General features: G+C 58.1%; 3 protein-coding genes and 1 long non-coding RNA gene across 8 annotated transcripts in view; 2 read left to right on the plus strand and 2 right to left on the minus strand.

Moving 5' to 3' along the window:
• The window catches only part of LOC105494435 (3-hydroxy-3-methylglutaryl-CoA lyase), a 39,985-nt gene extending 37,373 nt beyond the window's left edge, over nt 1-2,612 (plus strand). For 3 of the 4 annotated variants that reach the window (XM_024796768.2, XM_011762836.3, XM_011762837.2), the window contains 2 exons: nt 120-245; nt 1,931-2,612. In XM_024796768.2, the coding sequence (XP_024652536.2) occupies nt 120-245; nt 1,931-2,032 (228 nt within the window). In that variant the 3' untranslated portion in view covers nt 2,033-2,612. The other variant, XM_071098708.1, reaches the window with a different exon arrangement.
• LOC139363835 (uncharacterized) lies at nt 1,949-3,826 on the minus strand. The gene is made up of 2 exons (XR_011624886.1): nt 3,689-3,826; nt 1,949-3,378 (listed from the first exon to the last, which is right to left on the minus strand). It is a non-coding gene; the product is annotated as an uncharacterized lncRNA (long non-coding RNA).
• Nucleotides 3,827-4,692: 866 nt separating this feature from the next.
• LOC105494433 (UDP-galactose-4-epimerase) lies at nt 4,693-9,756 on the plus strand. Of its 2 annotated transcripts, XM_011762829.3 has the most exons (11): nt 4,693-4,795; nt 5,773-5,898; nt 6,055-6,170; nt 6,869-6,982; nt 7,198-7,374; nt 8,217-8,330; nt 8,420-8,486; nt 8,576-8,661; nt 8,772-8,849; nt 9,090-9,204; nt 9,348-9,756. In XM_011762829.3, exons 1-11 carry the CDS (start codon nt 4,693-4,695, stop codon nt 9,404-9,406), a joined length of 1,155 nt encoding a protein of 384 aa, XP_011761131.2. In that variant the 3' UTR covers nt 9,407-9,756. The 2 variants fall into 2 exon arrangements, with proteins under 2 accessions (XP_011761131.2, XP_070954798.1); XM_071098697.1 differs by lacking the exon at nt 8,772-8,849.
• Nucleotides 9,757-9,813: 57 nt separating this feature from the next.
• LOC105494430 (lysophospholipase 2) lies at nt 9,814-14,239 on the minus strand. Its single transcript, XM_011762825.2, has 10 exons — nt 14,108-14,239; nt 12,605-12,708; nt 12,330-12,361; nt 12,137-12,202; nt 11,604-11,651; nt 11,422-11,492; nt 11,215-11,288; nt 11,028-11,129; nt 10,753-10,926; nt 9,814-10,672 (listed from the first exon to the last, which is right to left on the minus strand). The coding sequence occupies exons 2-10, from the start codon at nt 12,680-12,682 to the stop codon at nt 10,622-10,624; spliced, it is 696 nt and encodes a 231-aa protein (XP_011761127.1). The 5' UTR covers nt 12,683-12,708; nt 14,108-14,239; the 3' UTR covers nt 9,814-10,621.
• Between the last annotated feature and the right edge of the window lie 932 nt (nt 14,240-15,171).

The following is a 15,171-nucleotide window of genomic DNA, read 5'->3' on the forward strand; positions in this document are numbered from 1 at the left end:
CCAAAGCAAAGAATGACTCTAGAATTTCAGGCAACAGACGCTTGGGAGGTTTGCAAGGCCCAGCTCTGTGGGCTCTTGTCCCCAGTGCCAACCGTGTTTCACCATCCTTATGTTTCCAGATGGGAGTGAGTGTCGTGGACTCTTCTGTGGCAGGACTTGGAGGCTGTCCCTATGCACAGGGGGCATCAGGAAACTTGGCCACGGAGGACCTGGTCTACATGCTAGAGGGCTTGGGCATTCACACGGTAAGCCCGCCCACCCCCTGGTGGCGACAGCCCTGAACTGACCAGGGCTTGGCCTGAAGCTGAGAACAAAAGCAGATGGGGGTATTTGGGGTTGTTAAAGTGTGGAGGAGTAAAGAGGGAAAGAGTTAGCCAGGCACAGTGGCTCATGCCTATAATCTCAGCACTTTGGGAGGCTGAGGCAGGTCACGTGAGCCCAGGAGTTTGAGGCTGCAGTGAGCTATGATCCTGCCAGTGTACTCCAGCGTGGATGAAAGAGCAAGACCCTGTCTCTTCAAAACAAAACAAAAGAGGGAAAGGGTGCCAGGGATTGTGGATATTTGATCTAATGTTTTAATGTTTGTGAGAGTAGGGTTGAGTGAGGCCACACGCATGAGCACAAGAAGGCTGGAGTGTCAGGGTGACTTTGACAGTTCAGTCCTAGGAGACACCAGGGAACATGGAAGGGGCCCTGGGAAGGGTCAGGTTCATGACCTGAAATGAGTCAGTTCTCTCTTGGCTTTGTTTTGTTCTCTGTACAATGCGGACAGTAGCGTTAAACAGCTCACCAGGGATCTACCAGAGTCCACCAGGGCCCTCAGTGGTGGGACGGAAGCAGACTAGCATCTGTGCTTGAGGATCAGATGGAACTGGGTTTAAAGCCTACTCCTGCCACTCACAGGCTATGAGACCTCAGACAAATCATTTCATCTCTCTGAACCTAAGAAATGGGAAGAATAATGCTATCTATCTCATGGAGCCATTGTGAGGATTAAGTAAGAAGATATATGTAGAGGGCCAGGCGCGGTGGCTCACACCTGTAATCCCAGCACTTTGGGAAGCCAAGGCGGGTGGATCACCTGAGGTCAAGAGTTCGAGACCAGCCTGGCCAACATGGTGAAACCCTGTCTCTACTAATAATAGAAAAATTGCTGGGCACGGTGGCTCACGCCTGTAATCCCAGCACTTTGGGAGGCCAGGGCGGGCAGATCACCTAAGGTCAGGAGTTGGAGACCAGCTTGGCCAACATGGTGAAACCCCTTCTCTACTAAAAATACAAAAATTAGCTGGGTGTGGTGGCGGGCACCTGTAACCCCAGCTACTTAGGAAGCTGAGGCAGGAGAATCACTTGAACCCGGGAGGTGGAGGTTACAGTGAGCTGAGAGCGCGCCATTGCACTCCAGCCTGGGCGACATGAGCAAAACTCTATCTCCAAAAAATAAAAAAATAAAAAGAAACCTCATGTAGAATGCTTAGCGCAGAGCTGAACACCAAGTGCATTTCAGCAAATATGAGCTACTGTATGAACAGAGGGTTTCTGCCTGGCCCTTTCAGTTGGTGTTTTTATCCCTCCCTCTCTGTCCCACAATCCTCACTTGAATATCAGTTTTTTACCTCTGTGGGCCAGGCCCTGTGCTGGGCCCTGAAGAGGGAGTACTGAACAAGACTGATGAGATCTGTGCCCTGGTAGTGGCACTACAAACCATTATACAGATTGGGCATCTTACATGAGGGGGAGTCAGAGGAATAATCCAGGTGCCAGACAGACAGGAACTCACAGGCAGCTGGTGCCCCGCTGTCAAGGAAAAAGCCTGTTTATCGTCACCTTTACTTTTTCAGTACCACAGTTGTCTATCCATGCTGATGTTTTCCCTGGTGTTGAGGGCTATGCCCATGACTTACCACATCCTCTAACTTGTTTCTCAAAGGGTGTGAATCTCCAGAAGCTTCTGGAAGCTGGGAACTTTATCTGTCAAGTCCTGAACAGAAAAACTAGCTCCAAAGTGGCTCAGGCTACCTGTAAACTCTGAGCCCCTTGCCCACCTGAAGCCCTGGGGATGGTATGGAAATAGGTGCACACACAGATGATTCATGGATGGGAACACGGAAATGAGAATGAGGTTAAATGGCGCAGGTACCTCATAGCCAGCTCTACACAGGTCTCTCCTGGCAGAAAGCAGGTGAGGGGCAGGAGGAGCTGCTTGGCAGCAGGACCTCCTGCCCAGACCTGAGTAGGAGCAAGAGGCTTTGAGGGCTGAAGTCTCCCTTCATTATGGACCCTGGCCCAGGAGTTGAATCCCTGAGGACATGTGGGAACCCCATTCCCTACTTGGCATGATCCTTGAGTCTCCTCTCTGGATGGAATCTGTGAGCTGGCCACCTGGCCGCCCTCTACACAGCTCCACCCTGCCATGGCCTTGGGGCCCTTGCTCTCTGACTTCTCAGGACACAGGTCATGGGGCTTCTTCCCAAGCTGGCAGAGACCATTTGTGGAAAGTGGAGAGCTTCGTGCTGGCCATCTGCCAACTCCAGCATCTCTAGAAAATCTCCACGCTGAATGTGATTTTTGAAAACAGCTTATGTAATTAAAGGTTGAATGGCACAGAATCATTCCGGCATTCGGTTGTGCAGCTGTGTGTATACATGAGCGTGGGGGAGGAAAATACTTTACCATGTTGCACTCTGAGAGGAAAATGGAGACTATGAACTAGTTTATTAATCTTTGCATTTCCTCCCTGTTTCCCCACCTGAGCCCCAAATCCATAGTGACTGGAAATCAGTGGCTTTGGGCTTACTCAGGAGGCTGCTTGCAGCAGTTGCTGGCCAGAACACCCGACAGGGTTGTTTCTGAGCTTTGCCTCTGTGACTGGGGCTATTGCACAAGCTCCCCCGAGGGCACACTTGCTGCTTTGGACCTCGGTGGCCCGGCCTCTCCCTGGTGTTCTCAGGCCCGGGAGCGCTCACCTGTCGGTTCCCCCGGGCTCTGCGGTCAGGCGCTGATTCTTGGCTGCGGGGACACCTGTGCGCTCCTGCATTTAGGGCTCCTTTGCTCTGATTTCATCACGCAGGATGTCACATTTTGTGCATATTATCCTTTAGCTCTACTACTTTTCATTGTAAACAAACAAAATCATTTTCTAACCTGCCGTCGTGGCAGGCAGAGTGCAGAGCATTCCCGGCAGGTGTGGGCCGCGGTGAGGGCTGAGAGCCAAGGACGCTGGAACCGCTAGTGTGGCCTGACAGCTTCCTCCATTATTTGCAGACTGGACTTCCGGCACCACGGCCCCCTGCGACCCTCTCCTGTCTTAGTCCCGTGGGATCGGGTAGTTCAAGATTTTGAATTCAGGGTCTGGTAGACACCGGCAAGTTTGAAAACCTACGGGTCGGCCGGGCGCGGTGGCTCAAGCCTGTAATCCCAGCACTTTGGGAGGCCGAGGTGGGCGGATCACAAGGTCAGGAGATCGAGACCACAGTGAAACCCCGTCTCTACTAAAAATACAAAAAATTAGCCGGGCGCGGTGGCGGGCGCCTGTAGTCCCAGCTACTCAGGAGGCTGAGGCAGGAGAATGGCGTGAACCCAGGAGGCGGAGCTTGCAGTGAGCCGAGATCGCGCCACTGCACTCCAGCCTGGGCAACAGCGTGAGACTCCGTCTCAAAAAAAAAAAAAAAAAAAAAAAAAAAACAACCTACGGGTCAGAGTGGGGCGGAGGCGTGGGCCCCCTACCCTCTGCCCCCTGCCCCCTCGGAAGCGCGGCCCTCTTCCAGGGGTTGGGACAAGCTGGCCTGGGGACCCGGGGCACCGGCAGGGACCCAACCGCTCCCGGGACCTGGCACCAGCCGCGCCCCTCGCGGGGTGGCACCGCCCACTTCCGCTTTTCGTGGGCGTGCGCCGCGCAGTCGCAGTCACAGCGCAGAGATTTTTTGTCCTCCCGGCGTCCCCGTAGTGGCCGTAACCAGAGTGACACGTTTCCTTGGGGGCGTGGAGGAGCGAGGTCGGGATGGGCCGTCAGCACTTAAAGGGCCCGCCGCTCGGGCGCAGGAGGCGGTGCCTCTGGAGCCAGTGCGGGGCGCGGGAATCCGAGCAGGTTCGGGAGGCGGAATGAAGGGCCGGGTGGGCTCGCGAGGGGCCGGGGAGTCCGCGGGGAGCGAGGGAGTTTCCGAGGGGCGGGTCGCGTTCCTGGCAGAGTCCCTACGGGGCAGGCCCGCCCCCTCTGTCCCAGTTCCCCGCTGCCTGGGCTGGGGCGGCCGGGGTTCATTCATTCCCGGCCTGGGGACTCCTAGCTCGGCGCCGCTCCGCGCCACAGCCCAAAGCCCAGCCTGAGACCCAGCCGCCCTAGAGTGCCCACGGCCCGGCTCCCCTTTCCTCCAGCAGACTGGGAAAACCGAGGGGGCGACGGCTGAGCAAGGTCACTCCGCGGGTCTGGGGCGCAGCCGGGCTCAGACCAGCTTTCCTGCCTCCCAGGGCCTCTCTGCCACCACTTTCGGGGGCCGCGCCGGGCGCGGGGCGGGGGCGGGGGCGGCTTCCGCGCGGCGGGCAGAGTCCAGCGGGGAGCGGTGGGGGAAGGGCGAGCCGCCTGGTGAGGGGGCCGGGCTGCAAGCCTGGCGATCCAGATTCCAGCCCGCTGTCGCCAGCTGTGGGACCGAAGGGAAACTGTTTCACCTCTCTGACCCTAGTGTTTGTATCTGTAAAATGCCAGTGATAACACCTGCCTCACCGAGATGCTGGGGGAATTCAGGAAAATCATGCAAAAGTGCCCGGTACAGAGCCTGGCACACAGAGAGCTCTTGGTCAAGTGAGTTGGAGCTGCGTGAGCCCAAAAGGGGATAGAGGCAGCGTGGAGGAAGGCGGCAGCTGGCCCGGTCGCTGGGAATGAAAGGCCTCAGTGTCTGGGGCTTCCTCCCCGTCCCGCCCGTTCTGCCCGCAGTTTGTTCAGGGTGGAGGTGCGCACCTGGCCAAGTCCACGTCTACACGGCCTACCCAGAGAGGCCTAAGTTGGGCGGCATTCCTAACTCCGAGCCAGGAGTGACCGGGCTGGCCCTGGCATGGGCAGAGACTGAGCGAGGGTTGGGTGGGGCCCGCTCCAGGACCAACCACGGTGTGGTTGCCCTTGAGCTGGCCTCAGCCTGCCTGGCAAAGACCTCATCCTTGAGACCATGTGATCTATTTCCTGCTTCCTCCTAGCTGACCCTTGAGGGAAAGGGGGTGGGGGCCGCCTAGAGCAGGAAGTATTAGTCACTGAGCCCAGGTGCCAATTTACACCTAGCGAAGGTGGAGGCATTGGACAGGCCTGGGTCTGAGCAGAGAACACTCCTTCCCGGGACCCTGGAGTCCCAATCCTGCTGCCATTTTCCTTCTACCCAGGACTCTCCACTCCTCAGTCACCTTGGAGAAAGAAGTGTGGATCCTCAGATTCCATCTTTCCAACTCCAAGACAAGTGGAACTAGAAAATAAGGTGCCTGTGTCAGTCTCCCCAGCTCTGCTGTGGTGGGCCCTTAAGATCACCTCACTGAACCCTCACACTGCCTCATGATGTTTATACAGTTATTAGCTCCGTTTTACAGAGGCAGAAACTGAGGCCAAGAGGCTAATTTCCTAAGGCCAGAAAGTGATAGTATCCAGACTTGCCCCAGGGCTGACTTCTGAGCCAGCCTGGTACCTAGGGCACACTGCTGCCTCCTTCCAAAGTGAGTGTAGGGGACAGGATTCCAGTGGGAAGGAAGCTCTGAGCGGGCAGCCCAAGCCACCTCTGAGACTCTATCCTGGGCCAGGTGCCATGGCAGAGAAGGTGCTGGTAACAGGTGGCGCTGGCTACATTGGCAGCCACACGGTGCTGGAGCTGCTGGAGGCCGGCTACTTACCCGTGGTCATCGACAACTTCCATAACGCCTTCCGTGGTGAGCAGGGCAGTGGGGCTGGGACTACTTGAGGGGATGGCAGAAGCAAAACTCTGGATTCCACCTCCACCACCGGGTGGGGAACATGTGTATGGCTAGTCCCTGGGAACACAGCACCCCATGTCGTGATGATGTGGCCTACATGTACCCTACCAGGAGGGGGCTCCCTGCCTGAGAGCCTGCGGCGGGTCCAGGAGCTGGCAGGCTGCTCTGTGGAGTTTGAGGAGATGGACATTTTGGACCAGGGAGCCCTACAGCGTCTCTTCAAAAAGGTGGGTGCAGGCCGGGCGCGGTGGCTCAAGTCTGTAATCCCAGCACTTTGGGAGGCGGAGACGGGCAGATCACGAGGTCAGGAGATCGAGACCATCCTGGCTAACACGGTGAAACCCTGTCTCTACTAAAAAAATACAAAAAAATAGCCGGGCGAGGTGGCGGGCGCCTGTAGTCCCAGCTACTCGGGAGGCTGAGGCAGGAGAATGGTGTAAACCCGGGAGGCGGAGCTTGCAGTGAGCTGAGATCCGGCCACTGCACTCCAGCCTGGGCAACAGCGCGAGACTCCGTCTCAAAAAAAAAAAAAAAAAAAAAAAAGGTGGGTGCAGGCTGGGCACAGTGGCTCACGCCTGTAATTCCAGCACTTTGGAAGGCCGAGGTGAGGAGATCACTTGAGCCCAGGTGTTCAAGATCAGCTTGCTCAACACGGTGAAAACCCATCTCTACAGAAAAATACAAAAATTAGCTGGGTATGGTAGCCCATACCTGTGGTCCCAGCTACTCGGGAGGCTGGCGTGGGAGGATGGCTTGAGCCCGGGAGGTGGAGGTTGCAGTGAGTTGAGATGGCACCACTGCACTTCAGCCTGGGCAACAGAGCAAGACTGTCAAAAAAAGAAAAAAAAGGTAGATGCAGGCAGGCCGGGGGCATTGCCAAGGACTAAGGCCAGTAGAGCAATCTCTGGCCATGTCGCCCCTGCAGCACAGCTTTATGGCGGTCATCCACTTTGCGGGGCTCAAGGCTGTGGGCGAGTCGGTGCAGAAGCCTCTGGATTATTACAGAGTTAACCTGACTGGGACCATCCAGCTTCTGGAGGTGAGAGGCCAGGGCAGAGACATTAGGAGGGTGCCCAGCTAGGCCCCAGTCTGGCAGGCAGTGCCAAACACAGAGCCCAAGCTCTATCATCCTGGACTCAGGTCTTTATGTCCCAGTCTCAGTTTCCCCACCTCAGCCCCATTCTCCTGTGGAGGATAACAGGGTGGGAGTAATGTGTGAGGCGGAGGCCACTGACGCCACCTCTCCATGGCCAGATCATGAAGGCCCATGGGGTGAAGAACCTGGTGTTCAGCAGCTCAGCCACTGTGTACGGGAACCCCCAGTACCTGCCCCTGGACGAGGCCCACCCCACGGGTGGCTGTACCAACCCTTACGGCAAGTCCAAGTTCTTCATCGAGGAAATGATCCGGGACCTGTGCCAGGCAGACAAGGTGAGGGCCCCCTTGATAGCGCCCTGGCTCCACTGATTGATGGCCCACCCTGAGCCTGAGGGTGGGATTCTGAACACCCCTGCTAAGGAGGAAGCTAAGGCTCAGGCAGTCGCAGTGGAGGGCCCCATCCCCTGCTTGTTTCTAAAGATAAAGAATAGGCAACTGGCCAGGCGCGGTGGCTCATGCCTGTAATCTCAGCATTTTGGGAGGCCCAGGTGGGCAGATCACCTGAGGTCAGGAGTTTGAGACCAGCCTGGACAACATGGTAAAACCCCATCTCTACTAAAAATACAAACATTAGCCCGGCATGGTGGTGTGTGCCTGTGGTCCCAGCTCTTCGGGAGGCTGAGGCATAAGAATTGCTTGAACCTGGAAGGCGGAGGTTGCAGTGAGCCACATCAGGCCACTACACTCCAGTCTGGGCCATAGTGAGACTCCATCTCAAAAAAACAGAATAGGCCGGGCGCGGTGGCTCAAGCCTGTAATCCCAGCACTTTGGGAGGCCGAGACGGGCGGATCACAAGGTCAGGAGATCGAGACCATCCTGGCTAACACAGCGAAACCCCGTCTCTACTAAAAACACAAAAAATTAGCCGGGCGAGGTGGCGGCGCCTGTGGTCCCAGCTACTCGGGAGGCTGAGGCAGGAGAATGGCGGGAACCCGGAAGGCGGAGCTTGCAGTGAGCTGAGATCCGGCCACTGCACTCCAGCCTGGGCGACAGAGCGAGACTCCGTCTCAAAAAAAAAAAAAAAAAAAACAGAATAGGCATGGGGAGGGCTCTGGGTTCAGTTAGGACACACTGCCTGTGCCTCTGGCCTCACCGCCTGACCCACATTCCACAGACCTGGAACGCAGTGCTGCTGCGCTATTTCAACCCCACAGGTGCCCATGCCTCTGGCTGCATCGGCGAGGATCCTCAGGGCATACCCAACAACCTCATGCCTTACATCTCCCAGGTAAGGCAGAAGGGAAGGGACAGGAGTGACCCTGGGGTTATAGTTGGTGCCTGGGATCTGAGGGGAACTGACCTGATCTCCACCTCCAGGTGGCGATAGGGCGACGGGAGGCCCTGAATGTCTTTGGCGATGACTATGACACAGAGGATGGCACAGGTGAGCCTAGGACCAGGGGGACCTAGGAGTGGGAGCCAGGAGGGAGAGTCAGGGGGAACAGACTCCCCATCCAACACACTTCTCTGCAGGCGTCCGGGATTACATCCATGTCATGGATCTGGCCAAGGGCCACATTGCAGCCTTGAGGAAGCTGAAAGAGCAGTGTGGCTGCCGGGTAGGAAGAGAAGGGAGAAATGAGGGAGGGGAGGGACTAGATCCAGGCAGAGAGGCCCAGAGGGGTGGTCAGTCCAGCTCCTTCCATAAACCCTGTTCTCTGCGGGGCAGATCTACAACCTGGGCACGGGCACAGGCTATTCAGTGCTGCAGATGGTCCAAGCTATGGAGAAGGCCTCTGGGAAGAAGGTAGGCCCCCTGCCCCACCCACCTCACCCCACCCAGCTCTCAGCAGCACAGCAGCTTTGGCCCTTCCCACTCACCTCTCCTGTGGGCACCTGGCACTGCCCAGTCTCCTCAGCCTGCCCAGCACCCAGCACCAGGTGCCTGCGGGCAAGCCGCTGCTCTGCACTTCCGCTTCTTAAAGACCTGGCCGGCAGCTGGGCCAGGGCCGGCTCAGCTAAGCTCCAACTACCTCCTGTCTTGCAGATCCCATACAAGGTGGTGGCACGGCGGGAAGGTGATGTGGCAGCCTGTTACGCCAACCCCAGCCTGGCCCACAAGGAGCTGGGGTGGACAGCAGCCTTAGGACTGGACAGGATGTGTGAGTGCTGGCCGGACCCCTGCAGTTAGGGGCCAGGGAGGGGCTGATCAGATCTGGGCATGACCACCCAGGGCAGGCTGTGGAGTGTGGGGAGGCTCTGCATTCCACCGTGGGCCCTGAGCACGCACCTCGCCGTGTTGCAGGTGAGGATCTGTGGCGCTGGCAGAAGCAGAATCCTTCAGGCTTTGGCGCGCAGGCCTGAGGACCCTCCCCTACCAAGGACCAGGAAAAGCAGCAGCTGCTTGCTCTCTAGCCTCTGGCAGGAACCCAGGGCCCTGGAGCTGCTGGGGCCAAGCCACGGCCTCCCCTACCTCAAACCCCAGCTGGGCCCACTCATCCCACCAGGCATGAGGCCAAGGGCTCCACTGACCAGGAGGCCGAGGTCTCTAACTCTTATCTTCCACAGGGTCCAAGAGTTCATCAGGACCCCCAAGAGCGAGTGAGGGGGCAAGGCTCTGGAACAAAACCTCCTCCTCCCAGGCACTCATTTATACTGCTCTGAAAGAGCTTTCCAAAGTATTTAAAAATAAAAACAAGTTTTCTTACACTGGGGCAGGTTCTCACAGATGGTCACTATCCACCCCTGGAATACAATCAGCCAGGCCTGAGCACTGAGGAAGCAATTTCTTTAATTTTATCGGAATCCAGGACACAAGAAAAACACCCAAAAACCACATGGAGACAGAAGACGAGACACAACTCCTCCCCCACTGCCTCCCTGCTCTAGAGTGGGGACAAAGTAGGGGTGAGACAGCTGAGGGGAGACCTGAACCTCAGTCCAGCCCTACAGGCTCCAGGCCTGCAGGGAAGGAGGGTAACCGGGAGGCAGGGCCCAGCCCCCCAGTGTGGGGAAACAGCTGAGGGAAGGCCCCCCTCAAAAGGCTCCACCTCCTCACCAGCACTCCTGCCCAGGGACAGGGAGCCCACAGCAGCAAGGGGACCCGGGGGCCATGGCCACATTCATGACTGAGAAGCAGCTGAGTGGAGGCAGGAGACACACGATTATCTGGGCAGAATCAGTTGGGGCAGGGGCCTGGGAGGGCCCCATGGGCCAAACCCTGAGGTCACAGGAGGGGGCCCAAAGCGGGGCTAGTGAGTGAGGTCCTGAGTGAGTGGGTCAGCGGCTGGGCCCCTTTCTCCAGCTGCCTGTAGCCCCTCCAATACTGCTGCCAGGGGGGCCCGCCTCCAGGGAAATGGGATAAGAAAGCAGCCTGCCCCTGCTGCAGACAGAGCCAGGTGGCTGAGGCCAGGAAGGAAGGCCAGGCCAGGCCTTGCCACCTGCCCCAGAGGCCTGTGGGAGAAGGACAGGTCAGGAACGGTGGGGATAGGGGCTCGACCGGCTCAGATCCAAGATGGTGCCAGGCTTGCTTGCTGAGTCCCCCATGAGCTGGGGCACCGCACTGGGGCCAGCGACTAGTTAGACAGGAGGCAGCAGCTTCTCAAGAAATTCCTTAACAGCTGCCATCTCCTGAGGGGATTAAGAGGGGATCACGAGAGGTTCCTGGCTGGAGGCAGAGAAGTGGGAGTGGGAAATGGTCCCCCACTGACCTGAGGACAGGAGCTGTGCATGACACCCGGGTATGTCTTGAACTGGACCCTGGCAGGTGTGACAACAGACCGGAGCTTCTCAGCCGTCAGGGCCCCAAACCGTACAGGCACCATGGGGTCCAGCTCCCCATGGCACTGGAGGATGGCCAGGTCCTTGGCACTGCCATTAGCTGCCTGGGGGCCGGATAGGACTCAGGGCAAAGCTAGTGCTGCAGCAGTCCCCAAGCCACAAGGATGCAGACCCAAAGGGTGGGGGGGTCAGTGGGGACATTCACCTGGGGGAAGGCCCGGTGCAGAGGCAGCCAACAGCTCAATGCCACGATGCCAGCCAGAGGGTGGGGGCAAGTGAGGGCCGTGTAGAGGGAGAGGGCCCCGCCCTGGAGGGAGAAGAGAGGAATCATGACGGCACAACTCACTCACCTGCCACCCCTACCCCCCACACCCCTACCCCTCTCCCCTCACCTGTGAAAAGCCTCCCAGGACGATTCGATTGGCAGGAATCCCGTTCTTCATTTCATGCTCAATCAAGGCCTTGACTGGGGGGAGGGGGCATGAGTAGGTGGGGGGAAGCTGCCAAGGGGCCCAAGAACGGAGCCAGGCTGAGGAACCGCCCAGAGCTTTCCTGGGGGGCAGGGGAAGGAGGAGGCAGAGGAGGGGCTGGGGTCTTACTGTTCTCTGCTGCCTTCTTGATGCCAGCCTCGTCCTCTGGGGCATCTGGACTCAGTCCCATCAGGTCAAACCTGGGGAGTAGAGGCACAGGCAGCTATAGAAAACCCCAGCCGGCCAGCCTCCTGTAGCTCCCTCAGCCCAAGTGTCCTCGTCCCCCTGCCTAGCCCTGCTCCCAGACTCACCAGGAAGGCATCACCATCTTCATGTTGAGGGTCACAGGGATCCTAGGCCTGGGGAGACAGCCAGAGGGCCCAGCATGCTCAGGAGGAATGACGAGGCCACAGCCCACAGCCCAGAGTGGGGCCGCGCCGCCCCTGGGGGCCCTCCCAGCAGGCAGGGCCTGTGTTTAAGGTGTTGCCAGGCAACCTGCCACGTGGGGCTGGAGGCTGTGGTTGGAGCAAAGCACCAGCGATGGAGAAGCAGAGCCCAGCGCTTGGTGTGCCGGGGTCCCAGCTAGTCAGTGAGTACTTGGGGAAGGGGCAAAGGGAGGTGTGGGTTCTAGGAGAGCTCAGGTCTAGGAGGCCCTAGAGCTGGGGGTTGGTGCTGGACCCCACTCCTGGGGGCTCCACAGGAGCTAAGGCTGAAAATGCCACTTTTGACTGCCCTGAGCCCAAGCCCCAGGATGCAGCTGACAGGAGAGAACAGGCCTGGGATGCCAGGACCACCCCCAGATGATCCCCAGCCTCAGCCCCTCCCTTGCTGGGGTGACACTCACGCATGGGGACAGATGTACTTGACGTGAGGGAGTCGGATGGTGGAGAGGGCGTCAGCCCAGCTGTGCCTGTAGGAGGGACGGGAGAAAAGGCTCTGATGTGGTAGAAAGAGAAGGGGACGGACGTACAGGCCTCTCCAGTCCGCTGCTGGGCCCAGGCCCCCTCCTTAAGAAGCACCCCTCCTCAGTCACTTACCCTGTGTCTCCAAGTCCATGTAAAAAAATAACCTAGAAAAGGATGGAAATGGGGAGACAGGAAGGTTCCCTCTAGGTTCTCCAACTTCTGCCCACCCCTCCCCCACCCCCAAGGATCTGGAGGAACCCAGGTAGCAAACAGGTTACTACCCTGAGCTTCCTGGCCTCAGGATACTCCCTGCTCATCATTGCCACCTCCATTTTTCCCACACCCCCTCCAGCTGGTCCTCCAGCTGCTCCCACAGTGTCTGGCCATGCGTGAAAGGGGACCCTTACCGCGGCCGTTTCCCGCTCAGCTCCAGACACAGTGGCAGCATCGGTGAGCAGGGGCACAGACATGGTGTTACCACACATACACCACACGGCTCCACGGCGGGGGCCTGCACACATTAGGGGTGGCGGTCAAGAGCAAAACCAGACACAGGACACACTCCTGGCCCAAGAGGCCACCAGGCCATCAGCCCCACACAGCACCCAGGTTCTGTCTTGGGCACAAATAGGCAAGAAGTCCCAGGGCACAGGGGAAGGAAGTCTGCCTCAGTTCCAGGGTTGAAAGGCAAAGGCAGCCACCCTAGTGGCCCAGAACATGTGTCTCTGGTTCTGGCCCAACCACAGGATCTGAGCTTGCTGGAGACAGGCAGAGGCAGGGCACAGGGACTGTAGGGCAGGGGGCAGAGGGGAGGCAGCGGCACGCCTGCTTCATTCCCCCTCTAACTCCTCAGGGGTCAGTGCCTTCCCCCTCCTCTCCAATCATCCCTGGGTCCCTGCCTCCCCAGCTCCCGGCCCTATGGGAAATACAGAGAAAAATGCCAGGGAAAGGAGCTTCCATCCCCTACTCAGTGCCGCCTCCAACCCCCATCTCAACCTCCCCTGACCCAGCCCGCATCCAGCCTTCACAGCAGTTTCTGGCCCATCCATTCCCAGACCCCCAGGGGGGCTGCCCATGTCCCCAGATAGCGTTAAGAACTCCACCCAACCCCAAACTGGTGCTCCACGCCCCCCTAAACGGAGCTACCTGCTGCTGCTGCCACTGACTGCAAACGAGCCCCGGCTTGACCACGCTCTGGGACTCCCAAACACACAAAAGAATGTCAGGCTGGCTGGCCCCTCCCCATCCTCCAAACTCGCCGGCGTCCTCCAAACTCGCCGGAAGCTTCCACTACCTGCCTCCAAGTGCCTGCCCACCCCTCCCAACTGGCCTCACCTTCCATCTCTGGCCCCTGAGGGCAGCTCCCCACAATGGGATCATTCACCTGTGACCCGGGGCTCCTCTTCCCACTGGGGAACGCACCTCCCGCCCTGAGCTGCGATTCCCTTCCTTCTCCACCGTGGGGACTTGCACCTCCCGCCCAGGCTCCCTCCTTGGGGCCCAATCTGTCTCCTTCTACACCTTGAGAACTTCCACCCTGACCCAGGATCTCCTGCTCTCCACAATGGGAACTTCTGTTCTGACCAAGGGTCACCCTCCCCAGTAACATTTTCTACCCCGACCCGGGACTCGCACCTGCCCACAATGGGGCTTTGCACCTTTGACTCTGGGGAAGCCCCCGCCCCACAATGGGCTCTTCTACTTTCGACCCCGAAGTCTGTCCCATTATACCCAGACACCCCGTTGCCTAGCCCCACTCCACTCCCGAAGTCCCCAAGACTGGACAGCGCCTTCGCACCTCACTCCCCACCCCCATCCTCCCCTATCGCGGTCCCCCTCCCCGCTCTCCGGGACCCTCCCAAGGCCGACCTCCCCCATATGCCCTTCCTCCGCAGCCGCCGGCTGGCTACCTCCACTCCCTGGGGCTTCCGAGGCCGCTTGGGCAATTCTCCTCTTTCTCCCGCAGACACACACTCTTCCCCCTCGGCCGCCCCCGCCGGAACTTCCGTTCGAGTCCCGGGAACCCAGCCATCGCGCTGCCGGAAGTAGCCTGGCCGGCAGTACGGAACCCGGAAGCGGGGACCCGGCTTCGCTGGATAGAGGCTGCCATGTTGGAGGCAGTGGGGCCACTCCCTGTCATTCAGTCGTGCAGTCGCTGGGTTCTCTCCCGCTCCCACCTTGTAGAATCGAGAAAGGGCACCCAAGACTCCCACTTGCTACCACCACCCATGCGCCTCCTGGAGGAGGGCTGACCGGAAGGAGAGGCATCCCTCACACTATTGTTCGCATAAACTTTACCACCTTGCCATCCCTATGGGACACACTTCTTAAGGTCTCGGGTGTCTGCCACTGGCTTTCATGCCCTATTCCAGGATCATGAATGCAATGACACACTCCGAACTGAACAGAGCTTACAGATCTAGTTCTCCAGCCTTAAAGATGGGGAAACTGAGGTTCAAGGAAGCAAGTAAACAGCGACCTCGGGATTCCATTGAAATTCTGCCTCTCTGGATCTGCTTCCTGAGATATAAAATAACCACCTTGCCTCCTTCACGGCTTTGTTGGTAGGTTTAAATGAGGTTGTGTGAACATGCTTTATACAGTAAAATCACAGCATGATGCGTTAATCACGCAAAAAAGGACCTAGGAAAAATACAAAAGCCGTATCAGAAGAGCTGGACAGGCACTGGCAGTGTTAGCGCTGCCCTTCACAAGCAATGTCATGCAGACAGTGCACAAAACGCTGCCTTCAAGCTGAAGTGGAAATAGGTATCAGGGACCACATAAAAGTCAGAAGGGAGGCAAACTGAGTTGAAGCAGCATGTCCCTGAGAATGTGTGGGGATCTGCAAATAGGAAATGAGTCACACTTGCCCCTCAGTCACTTAGGACTCACTCTGCCAGCTTAACCTATACTAGTGTTTTCTTTGAACAGAAAGAAAACAGTACAAAGTTGAAAGCTCAACGAAGCACTT

Source organism: Macaca nemestrina, chromosome 1, assembly GCF_043159975.1.
Source record: "Macaca nemestrina isolate mMacNem1 chromosome 1, mMacNem.hap1, whole genome shotgun sequence".
In the NCBI taxonomy this organism is placed as follows: Eukaryota; Metazoa; Chordata; class Mammalia; order Primates; family Cercopithecidae; genus Macaca; species Macaca nemestrina.